Below are 19,075 nucleotides of genomic sequence, written 5' to 3' on the forward strand. Positions count from 1 at the left end.
GCAGGGGTGGGGAGTCACCGGTTCAGTACCACCTAGGCATTGGCAGGGGATGTCCTCTGTCCGTACCAGTTCCCAAGCTTGCTCTATCCCCAAGAAGGCTCAGGTGCCCTCTGAGGGAGCAGCAGGAGGAGAAGGGGGCCCTGGGCTGGAGAGTGGGTCAACGGCCAGGCCTTGAATGGGCCCCAGGAGGGGCAGGCCTGTATGGATGTCATCTCACCATTGGGACTCACGGGATGGGAAGGAGAAAGGAGGAGGAGGTTTCCAGCCTCCCTCCCTTCTGAAGGATTGCGTGAGATAACCTGCTGCTCTCTCTGCTCTCCTGCTGAGTGCAGACTGGGAGTCTACCCTGAGTGCAAGTTGCTGCAGTGCCCACCAGCCTGCCTGGGGAGCAGAACAGAGCTCTCCCAACACACAGCCTCCTTGGAGAGCTGGAGAGGAACAACTCTATCCACTTCCTGCCGAGGTGCTCAGCTACTCTCTGAGCCCTGGGACCCTGGCCCGGTCTCAGGGCCTCTGGAAGGCAGGCGGGCATTCTAGCTCACTGTGGGCCCCAGCACCAGCGGGGCCTGAGGGCAGAGGGTCAGACTGACCCAGGTGCCTCTGGGTTTGCAGACTAGCTTCCGCTCTCTGCCCTCTTCCCATAAGCTGCCACCTCTCCCAGGAACTCTGCCAAACGAGTCCTTGAAATTGGATTTATTACTGGGCCCTCTCCCTGGGGTCTCCCTTTCTTGGGGATCTGGGTCCAGATAGAGTGACAGGGTGAGAGGGCGTCTACCCCCTGAGAGCGTGGGGCCAGGCCAGCCCAAGCTTGGCGTCCAGGCCCCGCATCCCCGTGAGGCCTGTGCCGGCCGAGCCCATGGCCACCCGCGCCTGGGTGCCCGGGTACCAGTGCCTGCCCCGCCCACCCCTAGCTCTTCTTGGCCTCCTGCTCCTTGCGCCGGAGCTTCTCTCGCTGCCGCGCGGCCTTCTCCTGCGCCTTGCGCTCCTTCTCAGCAGCCGCCGCCAGCTCCTTCACCTTCCGCTTCACTAGCGCCCGGTCATGTGAGTTGGTGAGCCCCAGGCTCTGGGGGAGGAATGGAGGGTGAGGGAAAGCCGAGAACCGCCGGCCCTGGCCAACCCAAGCCCCGGGTTCTTTGTGCCCCAGGTGAAATCTCTCTGGAGCTCTGTGTGTCCTCCCTCCTTGAACTGTGGCCCACACATCCCAGACTTGTGATGGATGTGACCCTCAAGGCAAGAATTTGCAATGGCAGTGGTTGGGAGAGATCAGGGTGGAGGGTACCAGGCCCATTGCCACCCCCTCCCCCTTGGTTCCCATTCCTCCACTCAGATTTCAGCCTTGGCACGACCCTGTCCAACACCCTGAGGCCCAGAGATGGGGAGCAACTTGCCCAAGGTCACACAGCTACTCAGTGGCTGAGGCCCCTCCCACTCCAGCGGCTTCCTGGGGGACTGTCCTCATCACCTGTTCCCCACAACTCAGCAGAGGGTGGGAAATGCCAGAAACCTCCCAGCACAGCCATCAGAGGCCCCCCAACAGCCCCGCTATCACCAGTTTCCAAGACTGAGAATCAGACAAGGCGATCAGGGGAGAGGCCTGGCTTCTCATCATACCAGGAGACTCATTAGAGTCAAGAGGCAGGTAATATGGTAGTCCTAGAGGTCAAGGTCAACCTGGAGACTTGGGCTGGAGCTTGAAGGTCAAACCAAAGAACTGGGCGTGAGTTTCAAGTCAGACTGGTGACCCGTGCTAGGGGTGCAAAGACTAGGTCAAGGACCTTGCCTAAAGGTCAGAGGTCAGGGCAGTGGCCTCAGGGAGTGAAAAGGTCAGGATGAGGAGCTCCCAACCCTTGAAGGTTGCCCTAGGCTCCAGCTGGGGCGTGGCCCTTCCACTCTGACCCACCTTCAGTTTGCTTCCATCAAGCTGCAGTAGCTGTGGCCCGTCCACCTGCCGCGCGGCGAACTCAGCAGCATACTGCTCCAGATTGAGGCTGTGCAGCCACTGGCCCACCTGCTGACTGGTCCAGTGGTGGACAGCAGGGAGAGGTTCATCCAGGAACTGGGGCGGAGACCAAGGAGAATGAGGGGTTACATGTGGCCTGTGGCTTGCACAGCCAGCAGAGTCAGAGGCCAGGGCTTGCTCACCTCATCTGAAGACTGGGACAGCGTGTGGTAGGGGTAGGAACACTTGGCCTCCTGCCGGGAACTACTCGGGATCTTGGGGCTGCTGCTGGGGGGTGTGGAGTCATCACTCAGAGTGGATTCCTAGACAGTGGGAGGTGCATGCCACTGAGGAGACAGCTCACCCCCAAGCCCAAGGGAGTCTCCCCAACCCACCACCCCTCATCCGGATGGAGATGAGGTCAGGGACTGGGTACCAGGAGTTACACAGTGCACCCTATGCATGAGCCAGGAGCTGGGCAGGCACATGTGACATGGTGACTTGTGTGGGGCATCAGGATCTGAGGCCTCTGGGAGGACATGGGGCTAGAACTGAGTCAAGCAGAATAGTTAGCAGGAATGGAGGAGGTTTCAGACTAGGTGTTGCTTCTTACAGGCAGTCAACCAGGATTCCCCTAGGCTGGATCAGGTGTCCCTGCCTTGTGCCTCCCCACCATAGCCTCTAGCACCCTGGCTTGTAAGTGCCTGGTTAGAGGTCCTTGTCCTCCCTGCACTGTGAGCTCTATGCGGGCCTGGGCTGTGTCTGTTCACTGTGGTATCCCCAGGACCCCAGCACAAGAGAAGGAAGAAAGGGAAGGCATGCCAGGAGGGAGGAAAGAAGGAAGTCTCAGGTCAGAAGGGTCTCCTTCTCCTCTGAATTCCCAGCTTCCTGATCTTCTCTGCCCCAGCTGCACATAAGGAACAGAACCACAGAATGAGCACTGGGCTCAGGGTCTTAGAACCTGGCAGCTAACTCCTTGCGAGTCTGTGGGCAAGTCCCTTCTGTCTGGGCCTTCATTTGCCCATCTGTGCAGTGGGGGAGAGCATGCCTGCCCTCCCTACTTCACTGAGCCTTCGTGAGAGGAAAGCAAAAACATGCCTTTGGAGCTTTGTCAACTGTAGGGTGCTGTGTGAGGATAAGCGAACGCTCATTGTTGCTTCTGTGACTCGGTCTCACTTCTCCCAAGGGCTGTGAGCTTTCTGAGCACTAGCTACGTTGGGGTCCTATTTATCTCTATATCCCACAAGCCTTATGCCACCACACAGGTAGCCCAGCTCATAAGACAGGACATGGGGCCAGAATGGAGCCAGGTAGCATAGTCAGCAGGAACGAGGTGACCTCGGGCTGGGTATACACCAGGGCAATCAGTGGTCAGTGATGTGTGTTGAATGGATGAGGCAGGCAATGAATCAACTACTCAGAACATGAATGAGTGACCGAGTGAGTGCAGGAACTCAGAGAATGGATGAATGAATGAATCACTGAATGGCTCCATCGATGGACAAATGGATGCCCAGAATGCCTGGAGCCCAGCCCAAGCCAAGGTCAAGTATGACGTCATGCCACCTCAGTCTGGGGGCGAGATGGCAATGGACTCACCTGGGAAGCTGACTTCTTAGGGCTGAATCCCTCATGTTTAGGGGAGCAAGTGGGGGAGGTGGTGCTGCCGGAGGACGCCGAGCCCTTGCCGCTGTCTGTGAACCAGGAAAAGGGCAGAAACGGGGAGCCCCCTGACCTGCCGGACGCCTCCACCGACTCCCTGTGGAGAGAGCGCCCTGCATGGGTAGGGGCACTGAGGGAAGGGCCGGGACCCACAGGGAGATGGGGGCGGAAGCTGTGCTGAGGCGCTGTGGGTGCCTCTTACCTGCTGCCCATGGACAGGCGGTTGCTGCCCTTCTCCTTCCGGCTCTTGCTAGTGGATGCTCGGCGTAAGGTGACCCTGTGGCGAGGGCGGGGGGAGTGGGGCGGTGCTGCCCCTGTGCTGCCCCTGACCCCCACAGCTCCACACCTTTGTTCTGGTCCCTCCTCCACTCACCCCAGGTCCAGGAACTTTCGGCGAGTCTTCTTATCCAGGCCAATGGTGGGGCTGGCAGGCTCAGGTGGGCTGGCATCCCGGCTGTCATCTTTCAGGGAAGAGCAGGAAAGAATGTATGTACGGTGGCTTGCCTGCCTCCTTCAGGTGCCAGTACGAAGTGGTAGAAATTCTCTTGACTTAGAATCAGGCGACCTGGCTCTTGGACACGTCACTTTACCTGAGTTTCCTTCATCTCAAATATGGAATAATAACACCTGCTTATTTCATGGGGCCTAATGGGATGTTTATGAAAGCCGTATACAAACCGTAAACCACTCTGAAAAAGTAGGAACCACTACTATTTACTGTTAATTTTATCTTGGCCAACTTCTAGCCCTTCCAATCTTGGCTTCCAATCTGTGACTTCCTCAGAGAAGCCTTCCAGCATGCTCCCAACCTGGGTCCTTTCACCCTGGTATATGCTCTCCTGCCACCGTGCACGTTTCCCTGATAGCACTTCTTACAGCTTGTAACTACACGTTTAATTAAGGGATGCTCTGCTGGCTTCCCCCTAAACTATAAGGAATTATTTGATTGTTTCTCCCTGAAGCTACAAGCCCCATGAGGACAAGGGCCGCATCTGTTTGCTCACCTATGTGTCCCAGTGCACAACAGTGTCTGGCACATAGTAGGTGCTCAGTTGATGAATGAATGAGCCGCGGTGATTACTCTCCACCTCCCCGCAAGCCACCCGGTCCCTCTTGGTCCAGTCCTGCCCCTAGGCGCCCACCCTGCGGGAAGGATCGGAGGGGCCGCTGCACTCCCGGCGCGCACCAGCAGGGGGCGCCGCGCCGGCTGCCGCTCACCTTCGCTGTGCGGCTCTGCGCGCGGGTGGCGGCGCACGAAGCTAGGCGAGCTGTCCGAGGAGGGTGCGGAGCGCGGCGGTGAGCCGGAGGCGGCGGCCAGGCCCTCGTGCGAGGCGGCGTTGTGCAGGGGCCGATAGCGTGTGAGCGGCGAGGGCGGCGCCTCGTCCTCGTCCAGGCTGCGCCGCAACCCCGGGGGATCCAGGCAGAAAGAGCCCCCGGCCGGGGACCCCGGGCCCGAGTGCAAAGGCGAGCGCAGCCGGTGCAGGGGGCTCCCGCAGCCGTCGTTCACCTGGGGGAGGGGGCAGCCGCTCACCGCCAAGCCTCCTCCCCGCTTCCCGGAGCGTCTGGGAACGGGTTCACCCTGTAAACTGCATGGGAGCCTCCAAGGCAGGGAGCCTGGAGGGAGGGTTTCCCGGTGCCCGTGGGCCGTGGGGTGCCCGGGCTTTCAGTCACACAAACTGGGGTTGAATCCCGCCTGCTTCACTAACTGTATGACTGTTACTGAACCGATGGGGGTGATAACACCTTCCTTGAAAGGATGAAATGAGCCAGAAGTGAATGCAGCTAATATTTGTGCGCATTATTATGTCAGAAGCCTAGGGGTGTGGTTTCCCTGGAAGAGCGATTTGGAGGGATTATCCAGGGGCCAGAAGGGTGGGTGGGGATATGTGATTGGGTGGGTTGCCCCAACCTTGCCTCCGGGCCCATCGGAGCCTTCACCATCCTCTGCAGAGCTGGCACTGTCCCGAAGCCTTGAGCGAGAGGGCCGGTGTCTCCGGCCCTTGGCCAGTAGTTGGGCCCGGGCCTTGTGTAAACTGCTGTCCAGTCTGACGGTCTCTGGCACAGCCAAGTCCAAGTCTGCGAACCAGGTGGAGGGGGCAGAGACCAGACACATGAGGACAGCAAGCCCAGAGGTCGCCTCAGGCGGCCACCTGCACTCACACCCCAGACATTCAACAAATGTTTCCCAGTGCCAGGCACTGGGAGTACAGATGAGATGGAAAACAGGGTCTCTCGGTCTCGGGGGGAGCCAGACACGAGAGCATGTAAATACAGCAGTGTGATGGAAGCTCTCCCAGGCACACACAGCAGGACATGGGTTTGGATGGGTCTGAAGAGGAAATACCAACGCTGGGTCTTGGGTCTGGGTGGCAAGCTTGGTACATGCAATGATGGGAAGTACGGAAGTTGGTGGGGGCAATTGAAGACTAGGTTTGTGGAGGGGAGGGCTGGGGCATGAGGCTGGGGAGACCATGGTAATAATGGCTACCACGGAAGAAGGGCCTACTACGCACCAGAATGTACATATGGCACCTCATCTACTCAGAGCAAACCAGTGAGCCAGGGACAGCTATTATGCACATTTTACAGCTGAGCAAAGGTAGCAATGGTCCAGGATTTGAGCCTGGCTAGTCTGACTCCAAGACTGGCACTGCTGGGGACTTGCTGTGCCATGCTCAGCGCTGCACTCAGAGACAGCACTGCGGAGCATCTGGAGGGCTTGCAGTTGAAGTGGAGCAGAAGGAACCCCCTACAAGTTGGTGGCAGCAGCAGGGAGGAAAGGTCACTGGCCCCTGAAGCCTGTCCTGTCCTGGGGTCAGTGGCACAGGGCTGGGTCCCAGATGAGGACATGGAGGAAGAGCAGGCAAACCCAATGTATCCTGCATAAACTCTATTGCTCCTAGTTTCACTTTTCATTCGCTCCACCTGAGCATGCATCCCTCACTCTGCAGCATCTCTGGGTTTGGTACTGGGGTCTCCTGGCAGAAGAGGTTCCTCCCAGACCCCAGGCTGGGTTAAGACCTCTCTTCCCGACTCCCCCCTGCCCCAACCATGATCTCGGGAACCCCCATCGCCTGCTCCTCTTTCTCTTGTCTGCACACATCCCCTAAGCCACCCCAGTGGCTCTCCTGGCTTAACTATCACCTATGTCTTTTCCAGCCCTGACCCCTCCCCTGAATTCCAAGCCCAGGCACCTTAGCACCTGCCGGGGAACTTGCCATGTCAGAGACCCAGGCACTCAAACTCAACCCATCAAAATGAACCCACCACCTTGCCTCAAACTGGCTTCTCCTTGTTCCCTGGCTCAGTGAAAGGCCCCGTCGTCCACCCAGTCACCCCATTCAGACAGCTCCAAGCTGCCCGTCCTCCTAAGCTCCAGACCCAGTTGGTAATTCATGTATCCAGCTGCCTACTTGACACCTCCACTTGGAGGTCCAACAGGCATCTTCAATGTATGTGTCAAAACTGGACTCCCGACTTCCTCACCCCCCAAGGCTGCTCCTCCCAGTCTGCCCATCTCGGTGAATGGCAGCTCCATCCTCCAGCTGCTCAGGCCAGACCCCTGGAGTCATCCCTGACTCCTCTCTTTCCCTCCCACCCCACAAAGCGATCCAGTCACAATTCTTGTTAGCTCTACTTTTGAAATATATCTAGACGTACTGAAATATTTATGGTGAGATGATATGATGTTTTGGATTAGGTTCAAAACAATACTGGGGAATAGGAGTGGAGGGTGGAAGGGGATACAGAGGAAATAAGACTGGCCACGAGTTGATGATTGCTGAGGCTGAGTGATAAGTACGCGAGCACGTGATAGAAAACACTGAGATTCCCTCCACTTTTGATTTCCAAAAACTGTCTGTGTGCACGCATACGGAGAGAAAGGAGAGAGAGACAGCAGAAGAGTAAAGGAGAAGAGGAGAGGAGAGGAAGGAAGGAGAGGGGAGAGGATGGGAGGGCAGGGAAGGGGAGAGGAGAGAAAGAACTCACAGCTTCCCGGGTCTAGGTCACCATCGCCTCAACTCTTGCCTCGATTGTTACAGAAGCCTCCCAGCTGGTCTCCCTCCCTTTCCCATTTACAGTCTATTTTCAACACAGCAGCCAGAGTGATCCTGATAAAACGTGTCAGCTCATGTCACTCCTCTGCTCAGAGCCCTCTGGTGATTCCATCGCACACAGAAAAGAGCCAAAGTTCCCCCAGTGGCCTTCCAGACTCAGTCTGCGCTCCCCTACCACTGAGCTTCTATTTCTCTCTCGCTTTCTCTGCTCCAGCCACCCTGGCTGCCTGCTCTTCCTCACACAAGCCTAGCCTGCACCACAGGGCCTTTGCACTCCCTCTTCGCTTTTCCTGCAAGGCTCTTGCCACAGGTTTGTGTCTGGTTCTCTCCCTCATCTCCTTCATGTCTTTGGTTAAATGCTTTCTCTCACTGAGGCCTTCCCTGACCACCCAATTTATCATACCCCAGAGCCCCTCCCCTATTTATTGCCTGTATCATTTATAATTCTCTGGCATACTATTTTTTTGATATTTTACTTTCTTAGTTTACTGTCTGTCTCCACCCATTAGAATGTCAGCTCCATGACGGCAGATGTTTCTCTATTCTGTTCACTGTGCTCACACAGGCATCACATGGTGCCTGGCACATAGTAGGTGCTTAGTAAATATTATTTTAAGAACACAGTTCTATTGATCTACCTTCTTCATCCCCGGGGACCTGGCCTCTCCTCTCGGTTGGGACTGAACTGCCTTAGCTCAGGCCTTCACCAGTGGCCCACCGCCGCCCCCACCCTCCCAGAGCATGGCCTCAGTATCCGTCCATCCCTAGCTCCCTGCCTCTGGTCTGCCTTCCTCCCCACTTTGCACAAGCTGGAAGAAACTTTCTAGAACACATTTCTGACTGTGTCCCATACTCTCCTGCTTTTGATACCCAGTTGGGGGAGAGGGTCCCAAAGCCAACAACATAAAGTCCATGCCCCTCAGCCCCCCATTCAAGGTCTGAGGGGCCCAGAGCACCGCTCCATGTTCCCACACTCCCTCCTCCGTGCAGCACAGCAGAGCACAGCATGCTCTTACACAACACCGGTTCCGCGGTGTGGAGCATAGGCCCTGCAGCCAAACGGCCAGGGCTGACTCCAGTTCCTTGGACAAGTTACTCACATTTAGGTACTGGCTTCCTCATCTGTAAAATGGGGTCCAGATGGCATATTTTCCTTATAGGGCTGTCGTGAGCACTAAATAAGATCATGTATATGAAGTGCTTCACCATCATGCCTGAGACTTGTAAGTGCTCACAAGCACTACTCTTGTGGGAACAGTAGTGACCTGCTTATACCCATACCCAGCTACCTGAAGACCCGCCTCTGCCTTGGTTCCCCGCCTCCAGCCCCATGTTCATGCTGCTCTCTCTGCTCCATCGCTTGCCACCCCTCCTTGGCCTGGCTGTCAGCTCCAGTACATCACCTCCCGGCACTCTGGACAGCTGCGCCTCTTCAGCCTCGGCACTATGATCTGGTCGGCAAGGCGTGTCACCTGTGGGTCTGCACAAGGCAGAGGGGGAGGCCTTGCACTGTCCACTGGGTACCATGAGAGCCTGGTGCAAGGCTTGGCAGAGAGCAGGTGCTCAGTCATGTTTGATGAACTGAAGGACCGGTGCACAGCTGGGCAGAGATGGACTCAAGACACACGCAGTGCTGATGCCCCCATTCCATCACACCCGGTTCTTAATCCTCTCCTCGCCGTCTGATATGTTCCTTCTTTAGTTATGTGCACTTTATTATCCATCCCCCTGCTTGCCCCTGCACTAGAAGTCAAGCTCCACAAGGACAGTGACTTTATCTGGCTTGTTCTGTGCTGTCTCCCCAGGGTTTAGACTAGAGCCTGGCACAGAGCTGGAGCTCAGGAATATTGCGGAATGGACAAAAGAGACAGGGAGTGGTGGGGGGGCTACCACTTTAGAGGAGGTGGCCAGGCTGAAGTCTGGGTGGCCATAAAGACCCAAGGTTGTAGAAAGAACAAGAGAGAGCTTTCTAAGGAGAGGGGATGGTGTGGCCTTGGGCGGGGAGTGTCTGAGGATTACCAGGGACCAGTGCATCCTGCAAGGAAAGGGAATAGTCAAGCTGAAGGGGGAGGGTGGACTCAGAGAGGCTGTTGCAGTCATCCAGGGACCGTGGGTGGTGGCTTGGAGAGGCAAGAGGTCCTGTCAGAGGACTGCTATCTTGGACCCCAGGCTCGACACCGCTGCTCTGCTGCCTTAACTGCCCCTGCTTCACTTCTAGAGTTTCCAGGCCTGGGGCTGAGCTGGGCGAGGGAGCCCTCTGCCCCCTGCTCCCTGACACTAAGGACTGGGGACTGAAACACAGAATAATGATAGCTAGCACTTAGGGGGCTCTCACTGTGCCAGGCACTGTTCTAAGTGCTCTACAATTACTAGCTCATTTAAAACTCCCCACAACCCTGGAGGAAGAGACTCCAGGAATCCCCAGGGTAGCCTTAATTTGCCTGTAGGCATACGGCTGGTGAAAAAGCGGGCCAGGGTTACAAGCAGTCTGGCTCCTGGCTCTGGAGGCTCAGTTTGTAACTACCAAGCCCGCTATACTTCCTCTGAGGCAGAGATGGGAGCGACTTGTGAGTCCAACCCCTCGTTTCACATGTGGGGAAACTGAGGCTCAGAAGGTTTGGCCCAGGGTGCAGAGGGGGAGCTGATGAGCATTCTCTACCCCTCTGGCACTCAGGTGGAGCCCAGCCACCCTGGGCTAGAGGGCCCTTTGCTCCTGACTCTGGGCCACATCAAGACTGTGGTGGTCTTACCTTGGAGGGTCTAGGGAGCAAAGGGACTCCTAAGGGGTCTGTGGGTTTTTGAGGCAAGGTGAGGCGAGCCTCTCCTCCCGTGCTTCACTCTACCAGGCTCTCTCACCTCCTTCTATGCCTCCCTCCATCTCTCTCTCTTCCTCTCTTCCTCTCTCCCTTTCTCCCTCTCTCTCCCCCCTGCGGGAGTTAGCCCAGCCCTGGGCAGTGGGAAGTCATGAATATTTAATTGCCTTTTGCATCTGGAAGCAGTCGAGGCAGCCAGCTACCTCAGCAGGTCTGGGAGAAGGAAAACAGGAAGGGTGGGGGAGTGGAGGCTGAGAAGCTGGGGAAGGGGGAGCTCATCTCTGTCAGGCCAGGGGTCGGGCCTCCTGAGTGGAGATGGAGATGCTCAGAGTCTGAGGCCCAGATGCAGTCCAGGGCTGGGGGCATCCTGGAGGCAAACCCTCCACTTCACAGGTCCTAGGGAGGCCAGGGCAGGAAGTAGTTCCTGGCAGTGCCAGGGCATGTGTGGTGGCAGGGGAGAGTGAGGTGCCCAGGGGAGGGGGGGAGGAGAGGGGAAGGAAGGTAGAGATGAGGAGAAGGCAGGGAGGAGAGACTGGAAGCCCCTTGAGGCCATAGGCACAAATGTGACCGCCCTGAAGGCGGCACATATTACAGGCTTCAGACAGCTTCTTCTTTCTGTCTCCACCTCTCCCTTCCTGTTCCTCCATGGCCTTTGCTCACTGACTCCTCCACCAAATCCAGCTGGGAAACAGCTTTTCCACCCAGTGCATGCTGGGAGCTCTGCCCAGTCAGGTGGAGTGGTCTTTCTCCAGTCCACACAATAGAAAGATTACAGGGGGTAAATGATGGTGCAGCCGGTGTGTGCATGCACCCCAGAGTGTATCTGCACCCCAGCGTGCATGGACGGGCCGGCCTGGGAGTACTGAGGCTGAGAGTGTGTTATGCCTTTGATTTCCATGCACATCCATGCAGGGTGAGGTTCCTTATTTATGTGACTTGGAGGTAATGTGTGTCATTGTGCTGGGGGATACAGCTCTACGGCATAGTGACTGAGAGCAAGGAGTTGGGCAGTCTGGAGTTCTAGTCCCAGCTCTGCCACCAACCTGCCGTGTGATCTTTAAAGCAAGTCACTTTACCACTCTGTACCACAGGCTCCTTGTCTGTAAAATGCGCACTCTTCTTAGCATTATTGCAAGGGTTAAATGATACAGTGCATGTGAGGTGGGGATGCTAGCCGAGTACCTGGCAGGGAGACAAGCACTTACTAAGCGAGGACGGTTGTTATTATTTTTGTTGTAAATGGCATGTCCACTCAGATAGTAGTGACAAAGAATCAGGCTGGAAGGTCACAATACACACACACACATACACACACTGAAGTCCCCAAGGGAACCCCCTCCCCCCACCACATGCCAGGTGGCCTTGGCTAGAGAAAGAGCCAAACAGAACTTACCGAAAACTTCATCCGCGGGTTCTCGGAGCTTTGAAGAAGCCATGACTCAAGCGAGCTGGGGAGGACAAGCGAGGAGAGAGAGAGAAAAAGACTGTGGATGAAAGGTTCAGGTTGGCGGAGGCGAGGGAGCCGCCAATGGCTACCTGCTCTGGGCCTTCTGGCCCCTCACCTCCCCTTAGAACTCTTCTTCCGGGCCCCCTGGAAGAGAAGTCATCTGAACCACACCTCTCCCTGGCGGGGGAGGGCGTTGGGGCAGGAGGCAGGAGCAGAAGGGTAGGGGCAGAAGCACATCCAGGCTGTAGACCCAGGCTGTGTCCTGCGGTCTTGCTCTGGGCTGATCTGCTGTGCGCCTCCACATGGGTCACTGAACTTCTCCCCTTCACTGTCTTGGGCCTTTCCATCATCAGCATTCCCTAAAAACTTGAATCATCATAAACTGTCCAACATCAAATCTGGAAGAAATCTTGGAGATTATTAAATCCAATCCTCTGATTTTACAAATAAACAGAGGGCAGAATGACTGGCCTAAGATCACAGAACAACTTAACGGCAAAATCAGGACCAGAACCCAGGTTCTTCCATCCACCCCCCTCCCTCCCTCCCTACTTATCTATCCACCTGCTTGCCCATCCGTCCATTCATTCACTCACCCATCCATCCAACATCCACCCCCATCCATAACCCATCCATCTTCCCATCCATCACCCAGTTCTGCCTCCCCCACCCCCCATCACGGGTGTGCTCACCACCTGTCTTCCTGAACACGAGCTGTTCAGGAAGCTGGCACCATCAGCAGGGCCACTGTTTTTGACAAACTCACAGTTCTCACAGTTCTAGAGAGACTCACAGATGCAGGAGGGTATGAGGAGTACTCAGCAGAACAGTGGACAGCCAGATCTCTATGATGCATCAAGTATGTTCTGGGAAGAAGTGTGGATGGGTAGGGGTTTGGTTTGCTTTTGTGGGAAGCAAGAAGGGAGGGCGGGTCGGGAAGCTGGATCTATGAAGCTGAAACAATTGGGGCAGGCTTCCTAGCAGATGTAGGATAGCAGCAGCCCTAGACCAAGGCCTGGGGGTCAGAGGGGCAGGGAAGCTCAGGGGCAGGAGCATACAGCATGGCTGAGACCTGATCTCCAGTTACTTCTAACACTCAGGTCCCCACGAAAAAGGCAGGGCACTGGGCCAGACCACACATTTGACAGGTGTAGGAAAGCTAGGGTTTGGGGGTTTTTTTTGCCCCCTGCTGGGGTCTTTTCCAACTCTCCTCTTTTGTTATTACATAGACATCATCTCACTGTGAGCTGGCCTGGCCTGGGAGTCTCAGTATCCCCACTTTACAGATGGGAAAACGGATGCAGGAGATAAGAGGCAGAACTCAAACTTGACTCCAGTCTCCTCCCCTCGGCCCTATCCTGGGTGATGATCGGCAGTTGTGTGGGGTGCTCATGAGGAAAGGGCCGAGGGAGGGGGGCTTCAAAACCAGCTCCACCCAGGCTCCACGGATGCTTGCCTCTGAAAGCAGGAAATGAGGTGTGAAAAGGGGCCAGGGATATGGGCCTTCAAGAACCCTCCTGCCATTCTTGAACTCTGGGTGCTAGTAGCAAAGAAGTTCTAGAACCTCTCTTCCTATCCCGGAGGGCCAGATGGGAAGGGAGGCTGCCCCTAAGAATGAACTAAAGTCCCTCATTCAACCACAAAGCCTCAGCCAACCAGGACCCAGCTGCTACCTCCTCCAGACAGCCGCCTTGGATAGCCCTCTCTCCTCCCATTCGTCCACGTAATTTCTAAATCCACTCTTCCCCAACCACTGGGAAATGCGGGATTTTTCATACTTCATTGATTCCCTAATTGGGCCATGTCTCCCTGACATCAGATGGGAGCTCCCTGAGGAGAGGGGCCAGTATTCCCCATGAGGGGAGGGACTCTCTGAAGATAAGTACTGCCTCTGCCATCAGAATGGAGGTTCTCTGAGGACAGTAGTGGTGCCTCCTCTCTTAGACTACCTGAGAATAGAGATCCCATGTCTTCTTTATTTAAGGTCCCAGGCCAGGGTGGAGACCCTCATATGGATGGAGTCCTCATTCAGGTTCCCTCTGGGGTAGGCTGGGGCTTCCAGCTCCCACCAGCACCCAATCCATCCTGATTCAGCACAAGCTGGTTTCTTTTCCTCTCTTCAACAACTAAGTCCCTGGGGTGTGTATGGGCGATCCTTGCTACACTGTCCGAAGCACATTATCCAGGAGGTCACCAGGTCCCTCCCACCCAACCCCCTCCTTCCAAAGCTGAGCCTTGGAAAATGAGACACCGAATTCTCCCCACCATTTACACTCCTACACACACACACAAACACACACACACACACACATACTCATACATGCACATTCAACCAGGTAACTGCCACAAGGCGGAAATGAACCTGTTCCTCTGGACACACACAGTCTGGGCTCTGACTACCAGGCCACTCCTTCCTCCCAAAGCTTCCAATTCCCAGACAGGAGCACCTTTGACCCTTCTCTGGGAGAATGGGAAGCGGTGAGCTCAAAGCTTCCTGGGACCCAGGGGAAGGAGAAAGAGAAAGAAAGGACGCACAAGCCCTGGAGTGGAAGTGGGGAGTAGGAAAAGAGAGAGACAGGTTGGTGGAGAGTCAGTCCACAGAGCTGCAGAGAGAAGGAAGAAAGAGATGAGACAGAGAATGGGGCCAGGGCAAGTAGTCCTGAGGACAGGGCTCCAGCAGCCCTGAGTGAGGCCCAAGGGATGAAGGCCAGGAGGGAAGGAGAATCCGCGGGCAGGGAGAGGGGAGGCCCCCAGCGGGGCAGGCAGGAGGAAATGGGCCCTGGAAGAGGAGAAAGAGACCAAGAGTGAAATGCAACCGGGAAAGGCGGGGAAGGAAAGGAATGGACGGGAGAGGGGGCTGGGGGTAGGAGGAGGCCGTTGTGGGGCTAGAGAAAGCAGTGCCCCCTCCCATAAGGCCCAGGCTTGAGGCAGCCGGCAAGAGTCGGATCCCCCCTCCAAGCGCCGCTGGAGACGGGGTAGGGGCGCAGGACAGGGCACCCACTGCACTCCCAGGGCCCCTATCCCCCAGTCAGAGCCGGGTGGCTAGTTTCTCTCCAATCCATCCATTCAACTCTGCGCCGGGCAAGAAGGAGTTAAGTCCTCTCCCCCTCCCCCCACAGCAGTTTTTTTAAATTAATTTCTCCAGGCGGCAGGCAGGAGGGAGAGGATTAGGGACACAATCCTATCTCCGCCCCCTCCCCTGACAGCCCAACACCCTAGTTCCGTGCGGTCCCCCTTGGGATAGGGGAAGAAAGGCCCTTGTCGACTTCGTCCCATCCAACCGCACTCGGGGATCCCACCACGAGCCCTAGTGACGCCCAGCTCCGCTTCCCCATCCACCTCAGGGTCCTTGGGGTCCCGGCCGCTCACCTCCAGCATCACTCATCTTCAGCGTCCGGCGCCTCGGGAACCCCTCAGGCCCATGGTGCTCGGGGCGGGGGCCAGGCGGGAGAGGGGCGGGGGACCGTCACCCCGGCCGCGGGGGGCTCCAGGCTGGCTCGATCCGCTTCATCCCGGGAGTGGGGGTGGGGGTCGGCGAGGAGGGTCCTGGAGCTAGAGGGAATGGGGCGGGGGGTGGAGTGTGGGGAGAGAAGGAGAAGGTTTGCAGGAAGCAGGAGGCGGTGGCGGGGCTGGACAAGGAGACCTGACGGGAGGATGCTGCGTGCGCGCGCGCGCGCGTGTATGTGTGCGTGTGTGTGTGTGTGTGTGTGAGAGAGAGAGAGAGAGAGAGAGAGAGAGAGAGAGAGAGAGAGAACCCCACCTCCCCGCCCCGCCTACAGGCCCGGAGGACGCGGGGCCCCCTCCTGGCAGGCCGATATGCTTAGCGTCGCGTCCGCAGGGGTCCGCGGGCGTCCCCCGGGAGGGGCGATGCGGGGGGCGCGTGGCGGGGAGGCTAGGCGCCAGGGAGACAAAGAGCGGGAGGGAGGGATGGAGCGAGGGAGGGGGCGGAGGCGGCAGGAGCACCGAGGAGGGAGGGGGCGGCCCCGCGCCGCTGCCAGGCGAGGGGATTCTGAGTTGCCGCTACTTCTTCGGCTCGCGGGAGTCACAGTGGGTGGGAACGGCCAGCGAGGCGGCCCCGCCTCAGGACCCACGGGCCTTCCGCCTCCTCTGCAAGGTCTGTGAAGGCTCCCCCCGATTCATCGATTCCACCGACATCCACCGAGCCGTCGGGTGCGCCGAGGCCTGAGGGGGCCGCAGGGAACAGAACCCACCCGGTCCAGGCCATCGGGACTCGCGGCATTGTCCGGGGGACAGACGAGGGGGAGGCCCTCATAAGCCCGAGTGCCGTGAGCCCTGGTTCACAGAGGACACTTCAGCGCGAGGAGAGCGCACCGGAGGGCGCCCGCCGCCTGGGGGCGGGACGAGGGAGGTGGGGGCGATCTGGGAGGATTCCGGAGGAGGTAATGCGTTGGCTACTCACGCAGGCCAGGGCAGGGTACAAATGCTAGTGGGGCTTGGCGGGGTGCGTGGGCAAGGGAGGAAGATGAGCGAGGCTGCGGAGGGGCCGGGGGTGGAGGGAAGGCTTGCAGTTTATCCTAAGAGCCGTGGGGGAAAAGTAACAGAGGAGGGAGGAGCTCAGAATTGCATTTTAGGAAGAACCCCTTGGCTCCTCTGTGGAGAATGGACTGGAGAGGGCCCCCTGAAGGAAGGGAGACTCCTCATGAGGCTGCGGACAGATGTTGGCGGTGGGCATGAGGATCAAAGATCAAGTTGAGAACTATTCAGGATGTAGAACTGAAGAAACTGACACGATCTGGGGACTGGCTGGACGCGGAGGGAGAAGGAGGGGTCTAGGATGACCTAGGTCTTGGCTTGAGGCCAGGAGCCCTGGAGGTGGAGCCGGCAGGGATGGGGGAGCAATGAGATCAGACTTGGACCTGGTAAGCTGGAGGTGGTGGCAGGCCAGCCAGGGAAGATGACCTAATAACAACTAGCTACCATACCCTGATGGCTTCGGAGGTGCTAGGCACTGTACTGAGCACTTTTCTCACATTAGTGTCACCCTCACAATAAACCCACGAGGTAGGTGTTTCTATTACCCCCATTTTAAGACAGGAAAACAGAGACTTAGAAGAATGAAGTGGTTTGTTCAAGAGTAGGTGGTGAGGTTGGATCAGGGGGTCTAGTGCTCAGGAGAGAGGTATGCAGTCTGTAAGGATCGAGTTCCCTGATGGCCTGCCTAAGTCTGTAGTCCCAGGTCTCTGAGGGACTGTGAGAGGTGGCACAATGAGCCAGGATGGTCTTTAGGGGCTGAAGGTATACGAGGAGATCTGTGGGAGTTTTGAGGTCTCCAGGTATCTTCAGACTCTTCTGGCACCCATGGGTGCTGGTTAGATTGTGGGGATCTGGGGATGGGTGGTGTCTCTGGGTGACAGCCAGTCAGGGCTGTGTCTGGGGTCTTTAAAGAGGATGTGGTTTTCAGGCATCTGGTGAGATCTGGGTGGTAGGCTGGAGTCGGGGGGATTGATTATATAGTCCGGTAGGGAGTGGGGAGAAGATGGGTATGTAATGTCAGTGCGGGGGGCAGGTTCTGTGGGAGGGTGTCTGCTAGGCCATAGGACCTGGGAGGACCCCTGTTCCTCGTGATGCTCAAGCTCTGGGTGTTGAGAAACCCCCCTCATCTGATTTCCCTTCCCTATGGGAAGTGTCAGGATTGTGGCAAACCTGCTCAAGCTTCTAAGAACTGGGCAGGTGACAGAGCAGGGCTGAGGTGACAAGCCTTACAGAGGCCTGCTCAGAGCCACTTGACACAGCCCCAAACATGGACATATCCTATGGGTGAGTCACATCTCAGGCTTCAGAAACTTACAGCAAAGTCCCCTTAATACACTCAGGCGTGAACCTGGGTGGCTACTTGGCCCGCCTTTTGGAAATACAATGTACAGGCCCCTCACCTAATACACAGGACAGACGAGGGCAGCAGGACCCCAACATGGCTGTTTACCCCGTCAGACCAGCAGAAACCCTCAACACCCCCCATGTCTGACTCCCCACCCAGAAAGGTCTGGCCACTTTGCTTCCTGGGACTTTTTGGCTAGGTTTCCTGCACAGGGCCTCAGTGATGTCTAACTCTGGAGCCATGATCTGTGACCCTGTGGTTTGGTGGTTTCTGATCTTGGGATTCACCCACTTGGCTCTGTCTTCCTTGAAGTGTCCCAAGGATGATCCACTTGGAAAAGACGCCTTGAGAGGCATGGTCACCATCCCCAGGTTTCCAGGTGACCCTCAGGTGGGTAGCAGGACTGGATGGGTCCTATGTGGCCCTGAGGTGTAGACTATGATTTTTGAGGGGAAGCTATGGGAAGCCAGAATTTGGCTCTACAAGAATGAGACTGTGTGACAGAGCCATCCACAAGGGAGGGGCTGCCTCAGGAGCTGACGGTCACTGGAGTTCTGGTACAGGCCACTCATCTTGGGTGTTGTCAGGTACCCACCAAGGTGACCTTCAAGGCCCTGATGTTGGGACTCCCATTCCTTAGGGCAAGAGGAAGGAAGGGGAAGATAAGAATCCCCTTGGGGGCCAGGCCACGGAACACAAGTGCCTGGTGCTTCAGTTCTCTCACACAGACGCACATCAGCACCCAAAGCAAGGAAAGGCTGGTGGTAGGGATGACCATAAGCCCTGGCCCCACTACCCCCACCCACCCCGCTCTAGGACTTCCTCAAAGCTTGTCCCTGGAGCCCACGCATCTGGACTCCCAAACCCTTCCGTATTAGAGCTGATGAGTTTGCAACCAGACCTGCTTGCACAAAGCAGAGGGCTAGGACTATTTAAGGCTTCTTGGGCCACCCTCAGGAATTGTCTAGAACGGAACAGATCCTGTAGGACCCTGGGGACAAAACTGCTCTGACATGACTCCTCCTGCCCCAGCTGCCACCTCCAGGAAATCTTTGATCATTTCCGTACCTCATAGAGGGTGCCTTGTGAGACTAGGGACTGGGTATCCCCATCAGGTTATAGGATTTCTCAGGGGAGGGACTTGGGGTTCACCTTACCATAGTTAACCCATCCACTGAATTCCATCAGATGCCTCAAAAGAAAGAGTAATGTGATGGGCCCAAGGAACTCTCTAAACCCCAGCCCTGCCCAGGAGCACCGGATAAAAGAGCATGGGTGCTGATGGGAGTTATGGTGGCAGAGAGGAAGTTTGCTGGA

At 56.8% G+C, this 19,075-nt stretch overlaps 1 protein-coding gene across 3 annotated transcripts; it reads right to left on the reverse strand.

Moving 5' to 3' along the window:
• Positions 1–678: 678 nt before the first annotated feature.
• On the reverse strand, positions 679–16,093 carry SAMD14 (sterile alpha motif domain containing 14). Of its 3 annotated transcripts, none has more exons than XM_070562198.1 (10): positions 15,289–16,093; positions 11,866–11,920; positions 5,516–5,677; positions 4,820–5,108; positions 3,975–4,062; positions 3,804–3,878; positions 3,539–3,698; positions 2,143–2,262; positions 1,901–2,056; positions 679–1,063 (listed from the first exon to the last, which is right to left on the reverse strand). In XM_070562198.1, exons 2-10 carry the CDS (start codon positions 11,875–11,877, stop codon positions 908–910), a joined length of 1,218 nt encoding a protein of 405 aa, XP_070418299.1. In that variant the 5' UTR covers positions 11,878–11,920; positions 15,289–16,093; the 3' UTR covers positions 679–907. The 3 variants fall into 3 exon arrangements, with proteins under 3 accessions (XP_070418299.1, XP_008518565.1, XP_070418298.1); XM_008520343.2 differs by having other exon boundaries at positions 5,511–5,677; XM_070562197.1 differs by having other exon boundaries at positions 5,511–5,677; positions 11,866–12,785; positions 15,289–15,642.
• Positions 16,094–19,075: the final 2,982 nt, after the last annotated feature.

The sequence above is a fragment of the Equus przewalskii genome, chromosome 10 (genome assembly GCF_037783145.1).
Source record: "Equus przewalskii isolate Varuska chromosome 10, EquPr2, whole genome shotgun sequence".
In the NCBI taxonomy this organism is placed as follows: domain Eukaryota; kingdom Metazoa; phylum Chordata; class Mammalia; order Perissodactyla; family Equidae; genus Equus; species Equus przewalskii.